The following is a 19,848-nucleotide window of genomic DNA, read 5'->3' on the forward strand; positions in this document are numbered from 1 at the left end:
CTGCCTCTGTTGCCATTCTTGAAACAAGGAACGAGTGGAATTTAGCTCCTCCTTTCAAGGAAAAGACACACAGAGACACACACACTTCTTCACCTTGGAGCAACTGAACTCTTCCAAAACTATTGTGACTGTTTATCCTAGAATACTTTGCTTAGAATGCCTGTAATAATTATTAGATTTCACAGAACAAAGTTTGAGTCCCGTGGCACTTCTAAGTCCAACGAAGTTTAATTCTGGGGATAAGCTCTTGTGTGCATGCACGAGCTCCTTCTCTGCCACAAATTTTGCTAGTGTTTAAGGTGCTACTGGACTCATGCTCTTTTCTACTTCTTCAGGGATTATACTTGTACTTGAAGATCTCAGGAACTGTTATGTTGCTTCTCATGTTTGCCAATGCATAACAATTGGGGTGTGTGTGTGTGGAGGAATTATATACATTCCCTGCAGCTTTCCCCTTCAGTTGCAAATGTAGCTGTTTTATATTTGAATCACCGAGTGTTTGGCATGTGAGCTGATTACAAATTGCATCAAAAATATATATATTTTCAACCCAGTGGCTGATATTGTAAGTTAGCACTTCTGCGGTCCTATAAAGAAATGTACATTTTTCATCCTCGGGAAAGCCTTTTCTGTAAAACGACACACCCCTTCTGAAACCCTGGATTTGAAGGACACCTGCTGGCGGGAACTCCCAGTTCTGAAATCTCTCCCCTGCCAGTGTCTCAACTGTTTTCAAAAGGTTTCTGAGATCGCTCTTCGGTTTTTAGGGCAGGCTTTGTGCGGGGTGCTTTGCCACTGCCTTCCCCATCAGCGGCCCCCAGCGGGTTCGGTGGTTGCTGCCCCAGAAAGCTCGCTGGTCTCGCTGGCGCAGGGCCTGCTTGGCCGCCCGTGCCGCGCAGCTTCTGCTCCTTCCCCCAGCCGGAGGCTTGGCGGCCGAGAAGCCCCCCAGAGGCCACCTGTTTTGGCGACGCCCCTGGGCCGGAGCGGCGACGAACTAGAAGCCTCGCTGACCTGCGCCCGACCGGAGGCCACGTGGCTGCGCGGGAGCCGGCCCTTGCGGGAGCCGCTGCTGCCCGGCACGCCTCTCGCCTGCAAAGCCCGCCCCGGGCAGGGAGGGAGGGGCGGGGCGGGCTGCCTCTGCGGCTGCGGCTGTTCCGCGTGCGGGGCTCGGCCCCCCCTGCCGGGCGGAGGGCGACTGGAAGTAAGCGCGGGGGGGGGAGGCGAAGGAGGAGGAGCCTGGCGCTGCGGGCCCCGCCCCTCCTGCCCGCCGGGGGGGGGTCACCTCTTCCGCGTCTCGCTCCGGGATGCGCCCTGCCGCTGGGCTCCTTCCCGGGCTGCGGCCTCTCCCGCCTGCCCCGCCCTGCTCAGCCGCAGCCTTCATAGGAACCGCTCTCCCCCCCCCCCCCCCCTGGCTGGAGCCTGTGCAGATGAGCCTGGAGAAGAACGAGCGGCTTTGCCCGCCGGCGCAGGCTGCTGCGGAGGAGGAGGAGGAGGAGGAGCCCCAAGCGGCTGAGCCGAGCTGCGCCGCAGAAAGGCAGGTTTGCACAAGCGCCGGAGTCAGCGCCCTGACAGCCCGCACCAAGCGCTTCCGCCTCAGCAGCACCAGCCCGGAAGCCGCCTGCCGCCCAGGGTAAGTCCTGCTCCCCCCGGAGCGCTGCTGCAGCGAGACTCTTGCTGGGTGACCCTCCCTGGGCCTCCCCTGCCTCCAATGCGAGAGGAGAATGAAGGCAGCTCCCCGTCCGGGCGAAAGGAAGAACATTGATGCTTTCGTTTTGTTTTATGCACACACAGTCTATGGACAGGTGCTACACAAACCATGACCAATTTGTTGAGGGTTCTGGTTACCAGGCCCAAAGCTTAAAACCCACCTATTGGCTCTTTCCAACAGACAGTGTGGCAGCCGAGCACCTTGGGAGGACCTCGGAGGTTGGCAGGCTCCCAAGATGCCTGAAGAGCTCTGCACTGGTGTTTGGATTTCAGAAACACAGTTTAAGTTTGGTAAAGTGTGTAAATCATCCTGGTGTCTGCTTTCAGGTACCACAGCAGCTGCTCTGTACACAGAGACCACTTTGGTGTCCTGCGGCGTCTGTGCTCAGCTTCACCTTCTGATTGACTGGGCCCCGCGGGGCTCCTTGGTGGCAGTGACACAACTGGTGCATGCCCTGATTTCATCATATGCAATCATGTACAATGCAGGAAACAGTTTTCTACACAGGTGTGTTTTTGCCAGGAGCAAAAGAGTGGGCTGGAGCAAAGAGTTCTTCCTATCTGAGAAAGGGAGGGAGCTCTGCCTCTCAGATCTCTTGGGGTTTTAAATCTTCCTCTTCTTCAGCAAGACCACCCACCTGAAACTTGCTTCCCCTTGGTTTGCATGTGGGTGGTCCATTCTCCCAGACACTTTGGAGGTCACGCAGTCTTCCTCTAGTTGCCCAGCCTACAAATCCTTCTCAGATGTTGATCATCAGCACCAGAGCAGCTGTTTGCACCTGCTGTGACTTGACTGGGACTTCCAGAAAGCCATCTTTTGGGGGTGAGGTGGGGGGATTTCAGCCTTCCCAGCCCTATTGCATTCACTGGCTAGGCAGAATGCCCGTATTGAGAAGCAGGATCTCTAGATGTTCAACAGTCCTGCCTTAATGTTTTGTCTGGAGGCTTCCTCAGCATCATCCACTGGGACCCCAAAGGCCTCCACTGCCTGCTGCAGCCAGGACTGGGAGGGGGTGGCACCCAGCAGGAGGTATCCGGGGAGCCTTAGGGAAAGACTGCCATGAAACAGTAAAGGGGGGGGATCATGTGGGTGGTTCTGGAATGCTCTGCTAGGAAAATGACCTTGGGAAGGGGAGGGACAGATGACTGGAGGTGGGAACCGTCGGGTGTGGGGGCAGCAGGAAATGGAGAGGGGAAATGTGTCTGTAGCGGGCTTGAAACTTCAGAGTAATTGTAGCCCTGTTCTGAGGGGAATGTTAGGATTCTTTTAAAACACAGGTTTCTCAGGGCCCGTGCCAAGTTACGACTCTTGAGAGATCTTTGGGGAAAGCCAGGGCAGTTAAACTGGTATAAACCCTGATGCATGTTTGTAATAAAGTAGAGGAGAAGAGAACCATATAAATAACTTTTGGTTCCCATTGGAGAGAAAGGGGAGGGTCTAAATGAAGGACGTTAAAATAGGCTTTGAGGGGCAGAGACAGTAAGTGCTTCTGTGATGTCCCGGGGCAGTCAGAAGGCATATAGGGAGCAGGTCGGGGAGGACAAAGGAAGAGAGAAATTCGAAAACCAAAATTAGCGGCCGTGTAACATCTGTAGCCTTCTAAAGTGACAAACAATTCTCATTCTGATAATTCTTGGGGCTTAGTCTCATGGCATTTCGATGATGATGAATCGCCCCATCCCAGCCAGTTCCAGGCTCTGGGCAATGTACAACATAGAAATAAAATACATACATATAAATCAACAAAACCAGTTACATTAAAAAGAAGTTCTCAACCCCAATGCTGTTGTTTAGTTCCGAGTCATTACATCGAGGGGGATGTTTCATCAGTCTATCCCCTTTCCTCCCCCACCATTGCACATTTCTTATGGGGAAGTGTGCATGTTTGTAGCCCCTGCTGGTGTGTGGTGGATTTTCCAGCGTTGACTGTTGAAGAGATGCTCAGATTTGAGTTCAGTGACACTGCAGGGTTAATAGTGTAAAGATCTGTGGTTCCTCTTTGAAGATCTCTCAGGTGCAGTTTTTTCTATTCACGCCCAGCAGGCCGTTCAGTCTCTGACTAATAGGAGCTACCTGCGTTTGTTTTGCCCCCCCCCCCACCCCCACGTGATAATCTGGTAATTCCAGTTCATTGCCAAATTGAGTGCAGAGTTGAGAAGTGGGCGGGGTGGGAGAGATTGTTCCCCAAATAGGTGGGTTAAACTTTCAGAATGTCTGAACACAGAACCTTTGTGAAAGCAGAGAGAAAACTTTCAACCTCAGGAGGGGAGAAATGTCAGTCAAATATTTAAAATGCAACAGCCTGACTTTGAAATTTCTTGAAACTATGTAATGTGGCTCATAGTGCCATTGCACATGAAAATGAATGTTGATTACAAACACAGGGATTGTACAAGTGTGTTCATCAGGGAGGCAAGTTGCTTTGCCCCTCCCTCACGAGATGTGAACCTGAATATTCTTCATTGTAATATGTGAACTTGCCTTTCCTGTAGTTCTGACAAACCCGTATAATGGAAAGCCTTGTGCCTTGAGATGTTTTGAGTAAGTTAACTGATGGATTAGGAGAGAAACAGTCCAAGTGAAGCCATCGTGGTTCTATAGCTTTTGGAACTTAAATCTTTATACTAAGATTTTTAAAACTGGTATGAGTAGCATTTTCAAAGGAGGGTGATATACACTGGCTGTCAACATTTTTATCCCACCTTTCTTCTAAGTAGTTTACAGCAGCACACACGGAACTCCATTGCTTGATCCTCCCAGCAGCCCTTTGAGGTAGGGTGAGTGTGTGTCACAGACACAAGTCCATCCTGTGAGCTTCATGGCAATGTGCAGATTAGAACCCTGGTTTCTCAGATGTTACTTCAGCACTTTAACCACAACACCACAGTGGCTCTCACTGACTGAGCATGTAACTTGTCCAGCTTTTGTCAAGCATCTGTGGTGCCCATCAGAACAGAGTTGGAGTCCAGGGACACCTTTAAGACCCACACAGTTTAATTCTGGGCCTGAGATTTCATGTGCATGTACACTAATTCAGATTCACGTGAAAGCTTAATGAATTAAACTTTGTGGGTCTTAAAGATGCTACTGGCCCAAACCTTGTCCGGTTGCTTCAGATCAACAAGGCAACCCACCTGAATCTATCTTTGTGGAAGAACTTTATGGCATCACTTCTATAACTCTGCCTTGTATGTACCACGATGATAGCTGTCCAGTCTGGCATTGCCTACCCAGGAGAAATCCTCCTCCTCCTTGCCGTGTTTTCTGTGGGACGGTGGATTTGGCTGTGTTGGAGGGAATGGAGAGTGGCCCTCCCCCAAAAGGGACCTCTCCCACCAGAGGCTCAATAAAAACACCTCATTTTGTTTCCTGTTGAGTGCAAAAAGCAAAGGATGTACGTGAGCACCTGGCAAGCTACAGTTCAGAGCTGATAAGCCTCATTCAGCTGAGGGGATCGGGAGGTATTCAGACCTCTTTTGTCAGGGCCCGATGGATCTTTCCACAGAATCATAGAAGCCATCTAGTCCCACCCCCTGCTCAATGCAGGATCAGCCTAGAGCCAATACCTGACAAGTGCTTGTCCAGCTGCTGCTTGAAGACTGCCAATGAGGGGGAGCTCACCACCTCCCTAGGCAGCCAATTTTGAGCAGACTTCCCCTCTTACATTCACCTATGTATAATAACTTCTGTCAGCCTAACGTAACATGGTGAAAGGTTATAGGCACTCATAAGAACATAATAACTTAAGAGAAGCCATCTTGAATCAGACCAGTGGCCCATCCAGTACAACACTGTGTGTCACACAGTGGCCCAAACCCAGGTGCCATCAGGAGGTCCACCAGTAAGGCCAGAACTCCAGCAGCCCTCCCACTGTGCCCCCCCAGCACCAAGAATACAGAGCATCACTGCCCCAGACATAAGAACCTGAAAAAAGTCATGTTGGATCAGGCCAATGGCCCATCCAGTCCAACACTGTCACACAGTGGCCAAAACTCAGGTGCCATCAAGAGGTCCATCAGCAGGGCCAGAACTCCAGAAGCCCTCCCACTGTCACCCTCCAAGAAGACAGAGCATCACTGCCCCATACTCAACACTCACCATGGTTTTTCATCTGTTTTTATTCTAGCCCTGGGATGTTGCAGTCCAAAGCCAGGAAAGCAGCCAGCCCTTCGTGTACCACAGACGAAAAGCTCAAAAAGAGTGTGTTTTCTCTGCGGCTGACTAGAAATAAAAAAGAGAAACATGTTCCCCATGACAGAACCGCTTTGTCAAGTGCCAGCCACAAAGGAAAGCCTACCTCAGTGGCCAAAGAAGATGGTGCACGTCATAAGGAGAGGCCTCAAATAGGCATTCCACCAGCACTTCAACCCAACCAAGAGAATTACAGCAAGGGTGAAGTAAAACCGTCAGCCATCTCTTCACCTGCCGGATCCTCTGTAGACTAGTGAGTCCATGTCAAAGTTTGGCTGAGGCAATCTGTTTCAAATGCTGTTGAACCACCTGCTTTTCTCTTCCTGACATGTAGTAGGTAATACGATGTGTTGTACAGGAAGAAGGACCAAGCCTCCATGTCCTGTTACATCTTTCCTTGGACCAAAGCAACATTAAAATGGCAGCCTGGAGCAGATGCCATTTGGCTCCCGATGATGATGGCGGCTTGCAGAGTGGAGGCAGCTTTGGGACACCCCGATGCTCTCCTTTGGAAATCGCTCCACTGCCTCTTCGCCCCTCTTCCAGGGTCTGCCCCAGCTGTGCTTTAATGTTGCATGCACATCAACACAGATGACTGGGCGGCAGTTGACCAAAGCTGGCCAATCCATTTCAAACCCTAATGGCTTCCTTTTGGCCCACTTTTCCTTTTTGCTGGATTTTGCTATACTGGCAGGTACAGCTGGTAATACAGATTCCCTTCTGGCAGATCTACAAGCTCTATTCTTGACGCTGACATTTTTTCATCTTGCAGCAACCATGGTAAATGTTTTAATGATTTACTGAAAACAGGTATTGCCCAGGGATTGGATCCCAGAAATCTGGTCAGCCAATAGAGCAGTCTTTATCTAATGCTTTGCCCTGGAGCATGACCTCACTTTTGGGCAAGTCAGTCATACCCCTAGGAAATCAACTTTACAGTCTTGTTTTATTTTTTCAGGTGACAGGCAATGTGATCAGTATCTACATGGTCTCTCTCTCTGATCAAACCCTGTAAGTCTGAATACAGACTTCCCTGTCCCCAACAAGAGGCAAGGAAGGAAGATTTTTGCAGCCATCTCGTTTTTCTCTCCTTGCATCCTGTTTTGTGGGAAGACTATTTGACTAACAGAGGTGCTACCCAGTCAGTTGGTTTTCTCAGATAAGATGTCTGTGGTGCATATGATAGGAATAAATCCCAGAGGGTTCTAGTCTGACAGCTGTATTGACGGATGTTCCTGGAGTTGTGTTACTCCCGAGAGCACTCAGACACCAGAGTTGTGTGTTCATCAGTCCTTGATGTCTCTGGTTGTCTCACCAGCTGCAGCTGGGTTCTTGGTGCATGCAGGAGTCTCCTTCAGCAAAGGACGGTGTCAGAATATTGTTGTGTTTGTTTTTTCAGAACAAGTTTAATACAGTTCAAATAATCACAGGAGTGCCTCTTTTCAATAACAATAATTGGTAATCGCTGTATGGCCATGTGTGTAGAGTAGCCAGGAGATCCTAAGATTGTCTGGCAGGCAGAAGTTCTAGCTCTTTCAGCATCATGCCTCACTAGGTGGTGAACTAGACTTGTTTTAAAGGCAAGAGACGTTTTGGAGGTTGCTTTTGAGGGCCTGGGCCAGTCACAGTTCTCTCTGCAGACTCTCACAAACCTTCCCCTCCTGCCTCACAAAGTGTCTGTTCTGCTTTGAAACTCTAAACCCCCCTCCTCTTCTTCTAGTATTACTGCAGCAGCGTTTACCATCACTAAAGGGAACCATCAGAGCACAGTGCTCTGGTCAGTGTTGTAAGACTCAGGTGGTCACCAAGCTAGACCGTTATTTGCTTATTATTAAAAGAAACCCCAACTCTACCAAGCAGCCGGATGGCAAAGAGCCATGTTTCAGCAAATGCAGCCTTGTGCTGGAGGCGTTAGAGGCTCAGGCTGTGGGGAGGCTCAGTGCAGGACAGTGACCAAAAAGCTGCCTTTATTTATTTATTTTTCTACTCTTCTGCCCCTCATGGATTTCTGTCTCCTCCTGCCCACTAGGATGACTTAGCATGCATTTTGATGGTGGTGGTGCAACGATGCCCCCCTGACCTCGCAGTTGACTCACCAGGCCTACAGTAAGTAATTCTCTAAGTTAGCACCTTTCCTTTTTCTAATCTCATGGCAATTTGGGCTGACGCGTTTCCCTGAAACCACCACCAACCATTTTGTTAAATCCATTGGGTACGATCCCAAGACACCGGAGGTTGCTTCTGTATGCACCCTGGGATTTCTTGGACTTGCTCTCCCCAGAGCAGCTCAAAGAAAAACCACTCACTGAGGCAAGCATGGGGCGGGGGGGGGGGGGGGGCTACCACATAATGATGGACTTTACAGTTAAGAGACGTTCCCTTGTGTATTATGCACTGTTATGAAATTGGTCATTTGTAGACTCGCCCCAAGAGGACACGACCTTAGTTTGTTTCGAAGACAGTTTAGAGCAGGGGTCCTCAACCTTTTTAAATAGGGGGCCAGTTCACTGTCCCTCAGACTGTTGGAGGGCCGGACTGCCGTTACTGTACAAGGCCGTGGGCCGTCAGTTCTACGTCTTCTGCATCTCTCTCCCTTCCCCACACCACACACCCTGGCCTGAGAACTCACCTCACCTCGGTATCACCTCACACTCTGTCTCCGCCGCCTCAGCCCAGTGCCGGAAGTGTGCGTTGCTAACGCGAGTTTAGGTCGAACGTCACTTCCGGTCTGATTTTGCCATAACCCGGCGGGCCGCATAAACGTCCTCAGCGGGCCGCATCTGGCCCGCGGGCCGTAGGTTGAGGACCCCTGGTTTAGAGGCTTTAAAATTTTATTTGTTCTTCAGATTGGAGACACTTTAAGGTATTCTTCATTCTGGAAGTCTTTAACTGTGGATCCAGAAATATTACAGCCATCCAAAGCCAGTCAGGGAAATCTCATACACAGATCAAAGCCCCTTCAGTTGTGTCCATATGGAGCTCTCTCTGTGGAGCCTTGGTGTATTCTTATGCGAACCACTTTTTAAGGAACAACAAGATTACAGCAGTGAAATCTTTAGCCACCCTCCCCTTTGGGCATAGTCTACACACAGCTACCCCAAAGTAACCTATGCCAAGGAAATCTGATAGCCCACATCCCCCACATTTGTACATACCTGCTTGCTGCATACAATTTCCTGTGTCTCTGCTAATAGCAGAGCAGAACGACAAGCTACAAATGCCACGATTCCTGCCCCTTCACCACTGGGGCCCAACCTCGTAAGAACATAAGAGAAGCCATGTTGAATCAGGCCAGTGGCCCTTCCAGTCCAACACTCTGTGTCACATAAGAACATAAGAGAAGCCATGTTGGATCAGGCCAGTGGCCCCTCCAGTCCAACACTCTGTATCACATAAGAACATAAGAGAAGCCATGTTGGATCAGGCCAGTGGCCCCTCCAGTCCAATACTCTGTATCACATAAGAACATAAGAGAAGCCATGTTGGATCAGGCCAGTGGCCCCTCCAGTCCAACACTCTGTATCACATAAGAACATAAGAGAAGCCATGTTGGATCAGGCCAGTGGCCCCTCCAGTCCAACACTCTGTGTCACATAAGAACATAAGAGAAGCCATGTTGGATCAGGCCAGTGGCCCCTCCAGTCCAACACTCTGTATCACATAAGAACATAAGAGAAGCCATGTTGGATCAGGCCAATGGCCCATCCAGTCCAACCCTCTGTGTCACATAAGAACATAAGAGAAGCCATGTTGGATCAGGCCAGTGGCCCATCCAGTCCAATACTCTGTGTCACATAAGAACATAAGAGAAGCCCTGTTGGATCAGGCCAGTGGCCCATCCAGTCCAACACTCTGTGTCACATAAGAACATAAGAAAAGCCATGTTGGATCAGGCCAGTGGCCCATCTAGTCCAACACTCTGTGTCACATAAGAACATAAGAGAAGCCCTGTTGGATCAGGCCAGTGGCCCATCCAGTCCAACACTCTGCGTCACATAAGAACATAAGAGAAGCCCTGTTGGATCAGGCCAGTGGCCCCTCCAGTCCAACACTCTGTATCACATAAGAACATAAGAGAAGCCATGTTGGATCAGGCCAGTGGCTCCTCCAGTCCAACACTCTGTGTCACACAGTGGCCAAAAACCAGGTGCCATCAGGAGGTCCAACAACAGGGCCTTCCTTTCTATGTTCTGAGACTTCATTGGGCATTATCTGCACATTCAAAAAGTGTCTTTAAGGGCTAGAAACTTGCTTTTTAAAAAAGATTAGGAAAATGGTGTGTCTTGCATTTAAAATGCTGAGGTCTTTTTTTTAAAAAAGGGCATAACTTTCTTAGATTGCGTTTGAGCCAAATGAGACTTTTGTTTCCTTGTCTAATCTCACAGGTTTTGCCATCACCAGCAGAATGCATTCTAAGCCAGGAGGCATCAGCCTGTTGCAATATCCATCATGGCCTCAAGGGGGGGAAAAGGTGTGTCTTTTAAACTCTGATGATGTTGCTTTGAATCTTTGCAAGATAGATGTTCCCCCTTCTTTTCTGAGGTTGCTTAGATGAACATGCTGTTAAGTTACATTGCCTTCCAGTAACAGTTGCTAGCAGAAATTGTTTGCACAAAATGAGTATTGGTGGATTAGACTCTTTTTGCAGTTCTGTGACATGAGGCTGTTTCTCTGCTGCCTCTTCAGAGTCCAGAGGCAGCTTGCAGTTAGAACGCCATTGTAATACTAAACACAAGCTCTGATGTGTGTCAATGTTGTTGCAGTGAGGAGGACATGTACCGAGATGCGGAAGAAATAGAGAGAGAGAAAGAGTTGCTTGTGTTTGGGACAGGCACTTCAGGTACATTTCAGAACTACTTGTGCATGCTGCATTGCCTTAGCTGAACAATACAGGAAGTTTGGGTTGGGAGCCAGAGCCCTCGGGGTAAACCTGGCCCTCTGAGGAACACGAAATGCCCAACAGATATAGAAACCGTCATCGGAAATTCAGCCTCATTCTTTAAGAGGATATTAATTTGCTCTTGAAAAGTAACTATATTGGTGTTCTCTAGCAGAATCAGAAGTCAGTGTTCACTTTGTCCAGCACCTGAAAGGGCTTAGATGACGGTAGCCATAAAAAGCAGCAAAAAAAGTGTTCTAGGAGGACAGCTGAACGTGTCAGGCCAATCACATGACAAGAGCAGATTGCTGTTCAAGGCCCACAGGGGAAGGACTTGCTACAGATACTCCTTATGGATCCTGCCACAGGAGGCTGCTGGGATGTGGTGAAGAGGAAGGGCTTTCAGAATCTCTGGTTCTGAGCTCCACCTACCATGCCACGTTTCTCTGTTGCATCCCTCAGGCCATGCTGTGGAGGGCGCTGTTGCCCATGTACCAGTTGTGTTCTTCTGCCCATCCCCTGCAGTCACAAGCTCAGGAGCAGACTGGGAAGGGAACACGGCTCTGGAGCAAGCAAGCCACGTCTCCCCTGGGGGACTATGAGCCAGCGCTGCAGGGCTCACCCAGTGGTGCAAACAATGGGCATTAAAGGACATCCATTGCTCCTCCTGAAAACTACAACACAAGGAGTTACAAACACAGGATCAAACATGGTGTTAAAGGTACAGCAATGCAAAAAACCCGCCATGTACTTCAAAGATAACTCTTATGCAGTCTTGTACTTTTGTAATAATAAAACTGATATATTTGAAAAGCAATATGTGTGACAACACTCAGGTTATTAAGTGTTGCCACACATATTGTTTTTCAAATATATTGATTTTATTATTAGAAAACTACAGCTCTGTATAGGCGTTGCCTTTAAAGTGCATGGTGGGGTTTTTTGCATTGCTGTGCCCTCCTGAAAGCTGGCAGGAGTGTGAGAGGGTGGACAGTTGGCGAACCAACACCAGCTGCCTGTTGCCAATGAAGGGCCTAAGCCGAGGGGCCTCTGAGGCTCTGGCAGAGTTGGTAGACCTTGGTTATGCTTGCTCCCGGCGACCAGCGGCCCTCGAGAGCAGTGGCCCACCAGGAAATGTCCTGGCTAGTCCCCCCCCCCCTTGCAAATGACAGTTTGTTAATGGGGGGCTGAGAGATGCCAGTCATCATTTAATTTAATTTAGGATTTATATCCTACCATATCCCGCAATCAGGCCCAGGGCTGCTTTCAACAATAAAATCGAACAGAATTAAAACAGCATCATATAAAAGCAAGTAATGCAAAATCAGGAGCAGCACAGTAACAGACTTGCCGACATAGGTGGCAAAACCACCCCACAGCAAGTGGCTGGTGACTAACAGCATGAGGTAAACACCATAATGGGGAGATTATGAAGCTGAGTGTGAAGTTAAATAGATGGGGTTCACCTGTACTTATAGGGGCATTTTGTACCTGGCCTCTGCCACTTGACTGTGAGCAACCCTGGGCTTCCCACGGTAGAAGGGAAAGGGCTGGAGTTTCTGAATATGGACACACACAGATTGCCTTCCCTAGAGTGAAGAAGAACCGTTTCAAGATTTCCTGCTAAATTTTATTTTCTTGTCTTAATTGCAAACAGTTTCCACAGAAAATAAACTAAGTGTTGCACCAGAAGTAGATATCATGGATTATTGCCAGAAGGAATGGAGAGGAAGCACTTCTAGTGCCAAGCGTATGAGAAAGGTCTGATCTCCCTGTTGTTGTAAAAATTTCAGAAGTTATAAATGTAAACCAGATTTATCTCTAAAGGAGTAATATCTATACCCCGATGTTGACAATAATATTCCTTCTGTATATCACTGTGAGGGTTTTCAAAGTTAAGATTGCCAAAGTACACTTTTTCTGCATTAAAACCAGATGTATAGGCACTACCTGACCACAAGGAGTCCACTTTAAAGCAGGTGGCCAAACTGAGGCTCAGGAGCCACATGTGGCTCTTTTGCACATACTGTGTGGCTTTCGGAGCCCCCCTTGCCCCATCAGCCAGCCTGGAGAAGCCATTTGCCTCTTTAAATTGCTTCTCCAAGCCAATCTAGCCGGTGGCTTGGAGAATGCATTTAAAGTTAAAGTTGCTTTCTTTCTACCTTCCTGCCTTGCAGCTCTCAAACATCTGACATTTATTCTGTGCGGTTCTTATGTTAAACAAGTTTGGCCACCCCTGCTTTAAAGTACACTCCATAAAGGAGTGTACTTTAGTTATTCCTAAAAATTATAACTATTGATCTTCTAATTATGTAAAATTCTGAGACAAGCTATTGATATGCAACATACGTACTGAAGTGTTTTTGCTGATTTCCACCCCACCCCAGAATTTCCTCTCTCCAGCCTTCATGTTAAATGCCAACGACGAAGGTTCAGTGTTGGCTAAGCCCCCCAGAGCTACAATAGGTGGGAGGAGAGAGCAAGAGTAAAAGACCCCTCTTCCTCCACATAGCACATGCTCATTTCTTTTTTAAAAATTGGGGGTGGCTAGAAGGGAGGGAAAGAGTCGGCTGAGAACAACAAATTATGTGCACAGCTAAAATATTTTCTGCTTTTTTAAATGTAGGGCTATGAAGCAGTTTCACAAAGGTTCATTTCCATCAGGAGAGTGCGAGGGGACAACTACTGTGCAGTCAGGGCGACACTGTTTCAAGCCCTCAGCCAAACACTCCAGCTTCCTGGCTGGCTCCAGAGCAAGGACCTGATGCTGGTAGGCCTCACCCTTCTAGTCCTTCCCATGATAAACCTTTGCACGGCAGGTGGCAACTGAGGCACTAAGCCTCTGGATCCAAGAGCCAGGAAGGCCTCAGCTGCTGTGCCCTGTTGTTGGCCTTCTGGAGGAACTGGTTGGCCACTGTGTGAGACAGGATGGACCACTGGTCTGGTCCAAGAGGGCTTTTCTTATGTTCTTATGAAGGTCTCTAAGCCCTGATGTTGGTTGTCCAGAGGAACTGGCTGGCCACTATGTGAGACAAGATGCTGAACTAAATAGAACCTCACTGGTCTGATCCAGCAGGACTCTTCTGAGATTCTTCTCAGGGGAAGGCCTCAGCCTCTCTGTCCTGTTCTTGGCCCTCCAGAGGAACTGGTTGGCCACTGTGTGAGACAGGAGGCTGGACTAGATGGACCCTCACTGGTCTGATCCAGCAAGGCTGTTCTTAAGTTTTGTTCTTGATAATATTGGATTTATATCCTGACCTCTACTCAGAGCGGCTCACAATCTCCTTTTATCTTCTTCCCCCACAACCCTGTGAGGTAGGTGGGGCTGAGAGAGCTTTTTACAGCAGCTGCCCTTTCAAGGACAACCTCAGACAGAGCTATGGCTGACCCAAGGTCATTCCAGCAGCTGCAAGTAGAGGAGTGAGGAATCAAACCCAGTTCTCCCAGATATTAGTCCACACACTTAACCATTACACCAAACTGGCCCTCTTAGGTGGTTCTTTAGGTTGAATTTGGAAGCCATCAGAAGTACCTGGACATGCCCCTACCACCACCACCATTCTAAAAGGGCATTCAAGGTGGCTTCCTTCTCAGCTTTTTAGTTAAAACAATTTCATTGGTAACATATGGTAACAAATCTATTTCTTACATCTTAATAACTTCTTTTATCTACCCCATATATTACTTTCTACCCACCCCTTCCCCCGTTACTTGACCCCCGCCAGTGTTATTTACTTAAAATGCTAATATTTAAAGGTACCCTTAACTATTAAAACAAAAACTTGTATTCTTCTTCTTTCTAAAACTTAATCATTATCAAAAATTGTCCAATGTCCTTTTATTCTCCACTCTTTTTCTACATATCTTCTAAACGTTTTCTGCTTCCTTCTCAACTTGACTTTCAGTTAGAGAGTTACGAGTGGTAGGGAGGGAGGAGGGATATTTTGACACTCTCTTTTCAAATGTTGATATTACTCCTTGGTAACTCTGTAACCCTAATTTTAGCTACCAGAAAAGTTGATGGCCAAATACGACTGGATCTCGGAGTGGCAAAAACTAACTGGGAAGGCAGAAAACTGGACTGACGAAATCAAAGAATGTTTACTGTTGCTGAAGCAGAAGGTCAGGAAAGCTGCACGTTCATTCTTTAAATAGCTATCTGGCCATTTGATATAAACTCTTCTGTAAAACTAGCAACTGTTTGAGAAGTGACATGTCTGTGGCAGTCTTAAAGCAGCCCATTTCAGCCAGGAAGGCAGCTAAAATCCATTATGCAGAATGCTTGTTCTTATGCGCAGAACATAGATTCATGAGAACCATCAGCTCTGGTGGTCCTGATCCTGCGGGGTTGCCAGGGTACAGAAGGCAGAGCACAGGAGGCAGCCAGAGCGAAGGCCGTCTGTGTAGCCAAAGAGAACCTCACCCACTGGACACGTTGACTGTCTGCCCAGGGAGGGGGGGTGTGCTGCCCCCACCTCTGCTGAACTGCTGAGTCATTTCCATGGTTTAAACATTTGTTTACTTTATTGGATTTATGGGATTTCTATCCTCTCCCTGTTTCCAAGCTCAGTGGGATAACATAATAAAAACATTCTAAAACGTAAATACAATAAATATAATAAAATACCTAACAATACAACACATTATGTTATAACAGCATAATAAATAATATAATAAAAGATGGTGTAAAACTCAAGGGGAAGTGGGGTACAATTTGTCTCCTCTAATGGGGGGCAGAGAAAGGGAAGGGAGAGAGGGGACGCCAATCCTGGATGAAACCTGTCAGTGTCCTCAGCCATTGGCCCAGTGGAACACCTCTGTTTTACAGACCCGGAGGAACTGCATTAAGTCCCACAGGGCCTGGATTTCACATGTGAGAGAAGTACCTGTATCTGCATCCTCACTGATTCCAGGGAGGGGTGTGTGTACAAGCGGTTTCTCTGAGCATTCAAACTGTATAACTCATAGTCTTGGGGGAGGGGGTCTTGGCCTCATAGTCATGCTTAGGGAGGAGGGGGGACCGGTGTGCTGGTTCCTGCTTTTCCTCAGCACACAGGCAGGTGGTCTACACAGAGCTTGAAGCCACCGGCATGTGAGGATTTCTGTCCAGGGGCCTTGGATGTGTCCCTGGATTAGCCTTTTGTCTCAGAGGGACATCAAATTGGGAAGAACGAACTGATTATGCTTGTACCCAAACAAAGCATCTCTTGGGATAAAATCTGAGGGTGTTTTCTTTTAATGTCTGCCAGGCAAGAATTCTAGCAGTTCAGCTTGAGCACATTGTGTGTCTTTTTGGTTGGCATCAATAGTGTGTAGTGGGGCTGGCTTGTTGTGTTGGTTCCGTGCAGCAACTACCTTGGTGTTCAGCACCTGCCAACGGCCTGGGTGGAATTGTGCTCTGGGCAGGCGGGGGGGGGGGGGTGCTGCTGATTCATTAAGGTTCAGCTGGCACAGGAACGTAGCTCACATCTGTTTCCATAGGCTTATTTTAACACCTTGCCTATTAAGTCAACCAGAAACTCATCTATACCAGAGAAAAGTAAAAGCATTTTGGGCTCTTAGTTGAGTGAGTGTTATAAAAGCTGGTGATGAATCAGTTAGCTGAATCACCAGTTGGCCTAGTATACTGATATGTGTATGTTACCGAAACCTAATACCTGCCTTTGTTAGCTGTTAGGTTCAGGTGGGTCACTGTGTTTGTCTGAAGCCAGAGAACAAAGTTTGAGTCTCATGGCACCCTGAAGACCAATGGAGTTTAGTTCTTGCTTGAGCTGAGATTTAGCTGAAGCTGCTGATCCTTAAATAAAATAGTATAAATGGCCTTCTCAGTTCCACAAATAAACCACACTCAAATTAGTCCCACCAATTAAAAATTGGCTTCCGTTGACTAGTCAAATGAAGCTTCCGGTCTTGGTGGTCTTTCTGGCTTGGCTCCAGCACATGCAAGTGGGAACATAAATAGACTTAATGCAGTTCCATTGATACAAGAACTTGTGCAATACTTAACACTTTCCTCCCATATATATATTTTATAGTGCCCAGAAATTGGTTGCACAAGATTTTGCACAAGTGGAAATACAAGTCGGAATATGATAATTTTACCTTGCTGGGAGTGGTTACCAGGGTCTTTTGCTTTTCCGCTTGCAAAAGAGCATGTGGAAAAGTGATGTGTCTTCTGATTCAGTGATGTGTCTTCTGATTCAGTTTTAAATGCAGGCATAAGACGGTGTTTTTCCCCTGAGCCAAAGTCCACTTTGTCAAGCATGCGATTTCCAAAAGAATGAGTCAAGTGGATACAAAACTACATTTATTGCTAAATTGAGATGCTCTCTTGGTTCAGGACCTTGAGAGTGATACTAGAAATACATTGATACAATTCTTTTAAGACACACTTCAAAGGATCCTCAAAGGAGGGGGTAAGGAATACCAGCCAACACATAAACGACCATAAATGTCTACGTTCCCACAATGTTATCAGTGTCTTGTCCTTGCTTTCCCAGATGGCTTACGCTCCCATGTAGGAATGTATGGGAAGGTGTTCATTCTTCTTCTCCCGCTGCTAGTTTCATTTCTCACCATTCTACTACACAAAGCAATAAAGCAAGGGGTGTGTGTGTGAAAGAATAACAGAGCCAAACTACACTGACTCTCCATGATGTTTCACAGACCAGCTTTATGGAGGGCCCCTAAAACCATAGATCACCATTGAGCTTTTACCATGCTTGACACACTTGTTCTAAAAGTATGGCAGTTCTTTACCTTGGCAAGGTGTGGCCTCCTCTCCCACATTCTCCTTGTCTGCCATTTATCTGATCATCACTCCTATCCCTTCTGCAGTGGGAAAGCATAAGTGAAATGAAGACCCTTGTGGAGAGGCAAGCTGCTTGCGATGAGCTTTTCAGAGGCGAAGAGGACGAATACAACCTGTACGAAGCAGTGAAGTTCCTCATGCTCAACACGGCCATCAAGTTATACGAAGACAACAAGAAGGGGCTGGAGGTGCCGGAATTCTCCTGGCTTCTCTTTGCTCGGGACACGTCCAGCGACCCTTTTCAGCTCATGAAAAACCACTTGAACCAGCTTGGGCACACAGGAGGCCTCGAGCAAGTAAGCCCTGCTCCTGGTTCTTTGGTCTGAAACTCATATTTTTAACTGGTGTCAGTCCCTGCCGTGTGCTTGGAGCTGTACAGAAGTGGCAGCTTCTCCCCCTAATGAATTAAGTAGGTAAAGGGGCATAATGTAGCATCCCCAAGCAAGAACAGGGTTAACCAAGAAGTTCTAACTGCCTGACGAAGTGCTGATGCACATGACATCCTGAAGAATTTTGTTAGCCTTTAAGGTATTTCTGGATTTAAATTTTGTTCAGCTGCTACCAACTGACACACCTGTCCAGCTGGAAGTCTCAAAGAGTTCTTATTGGCCAAGCTACAAAAACACGAAGCTTCTTTGCCTTTAGACAAAATACTTTTTAAAAGTAGTACTTGCTGTTCATTTCACATACATTTGAATATATTAGAGCCATAAAACTTTTATCCTCCTTGCAAAATTTGGGGTGTTTTGTTTTTAAATTTGCACACCTGAAACATTTGTTGTTGTTCCCTTTGATTGACTCGCTGAATAAGCCATCTCTTAACCAGTTGTGGTTTCAAAAGGTGTAATACAGTTGCAGAAGAAATATACAACTGAAAAACATGTGCTAATCTGAACTAAAGAACCCCAATAATCTCTTTTTGAATATGCCTTTTTGTATGTCAGCGTTTTGATATGGAAAATTCCAGGAAAAAACCTGGGGACCTGATTCTAGGAAGCCAGGTGGGTTAGCAAATAAGTACTATGAATTAATGGGACCAACCACTTTGTGGTGTTGCACAGTTGTGATGCATCCTGTGCAGTTCTCATCAAGTCAGCATCTTTGATTTGAATCAAATAAGGATTTTATTGAAAAGATACATGTTCACAGCAAGATGTTCTTTGTTAGAACTGTCCTCATTGGATAAGGCTGGGCACTTAGTGCAACAGGTGTGTTAAAGTGGCAGCAACAGGTGTGTTAAAGTGGCAGCAAGAAGCATTTGAATCATTGTGTGCTCAATAGTACTCTCAGTGAGAGTAAAGCTCCAAACCACTCTTTCCAGCAGTTTAGAGAACCACCTGCATTTCAAGGCTGTGAGCACATTCCAGTTCACTCTAAAATTACTTGGGTTATAAAGCAATGGCAAGAAACCTCTTGACACCCATGCTTGGATTCCGGGCCTTGTTTTGCCAGGCTGCTGGGAGCTCCTTGTCATTGAGAGATGGTTGTCAGGCTGCAGCCAGCAGCCTCCCCCAGGAGAAATGGAGGGGGGGGGGGCTGGTGTACCTGCCTGCCAATGTCACTTCCAGATGTCTTTGGACACTCTGGCATTTACAACATGTCATCAAATGCTAGAGCATCAATGTTGTCACTCCCCGTTTTTACCAGAAGTGCCATCAACATTTGCTCTTCCCCCCACCCTGTTTCCTTCCACCTGTGCTTGGGGCACCTGCAGTCAGTAAGCTGGGATATTGGAGGGCCTCCTGCTTTAGCAGGGGAAGGCAGGCATCCTCAGGCTGGAGGAAGGAGGTAATGATTGGAACTCAGTAGAGCCTCACCCTCTTTGCACCCCACTGAAGAAGCCCTGTCTCTGTTTGCCACTTGCAGGCGGGGGCACCAGAAAGCAGGACTAGGACAGGAGGAAGCAGAATTCCCAGTCCTCTGTGACCTCACAGGCAAGACCCTGCATTGTGCCCAGAAAAAGGTGGGCAGCCAGTGCCGGTATTTTTCAGCACAGGGATGATGAACGCACCTCTTTTGTTTCCCTGCCTAGGTGGAGATGTTCCTCCTGGCCCACGCTCTGCAGCTTTCCATCCATGTTTATCGCCTGTACAAGCACGGCACAGACGAGTTCCTCGCTCTCTACCCCAGTCCCCCCGTAGCAGACTGGCCCGTGGTGACCCTGATCACCGAAGATGACAGACATTACAATATCCCTGTCAGAGTGTGTGAAGAGACAAGTTTGTAAAATGACTTTTGTGAATAAACAATGACCAGGCA

At 47.6% G+C, this 19,848-nt stretch overlaps 1 protein-coding gene across 1 annotated transcript; it reads left to right on the forward strand.

The window, feature by feature from the left end:
• The first annotated feature begins 1,275 nt into the window (after positions 1-1,275).
• OTULIN (OTU deubiquitinase with linear linkage specificity) lies at positions 1,276-19,848 on the forward strand. The gene is made up of 8 exons (XM_060244313.1): positions 1,276-1,630; positions 5,835-6,152; positions 10,663-10,739; positions 12,436-12,539; positions 13,405-13,548; positions 14,784-14,900; positions 17,616-17,885; positions 19,622-19,848. The coding sequence occupies exons 1-8, from the start codon at positions 1,305-1,307 to the stop codon at positions 19,814-19,816; spliced, it is 1,551 nt and encodes a 516-aa protein (XP_060100296.1). The 5' UTR covers positions 1,276-1,304; the 3' UTR covers positions 19,817-19,848.

Source organism: Heteronotia binoei, chromosome 7 (genome assembly GCF_032191835.1).
Source record: "Heteronotia binoei isolate CCM8104 ecotype False Entrance Well chromosome 7, APGP_CSIRO_Hbin_v1, whole genome shotgun sequence".
NCBI classification, from domain to species: Eukaryota; Metazoa; Chordata; class Lepidosauria; order Squamata; family Gekkonidae; genus Heteronotia; species Heteronotia binoei.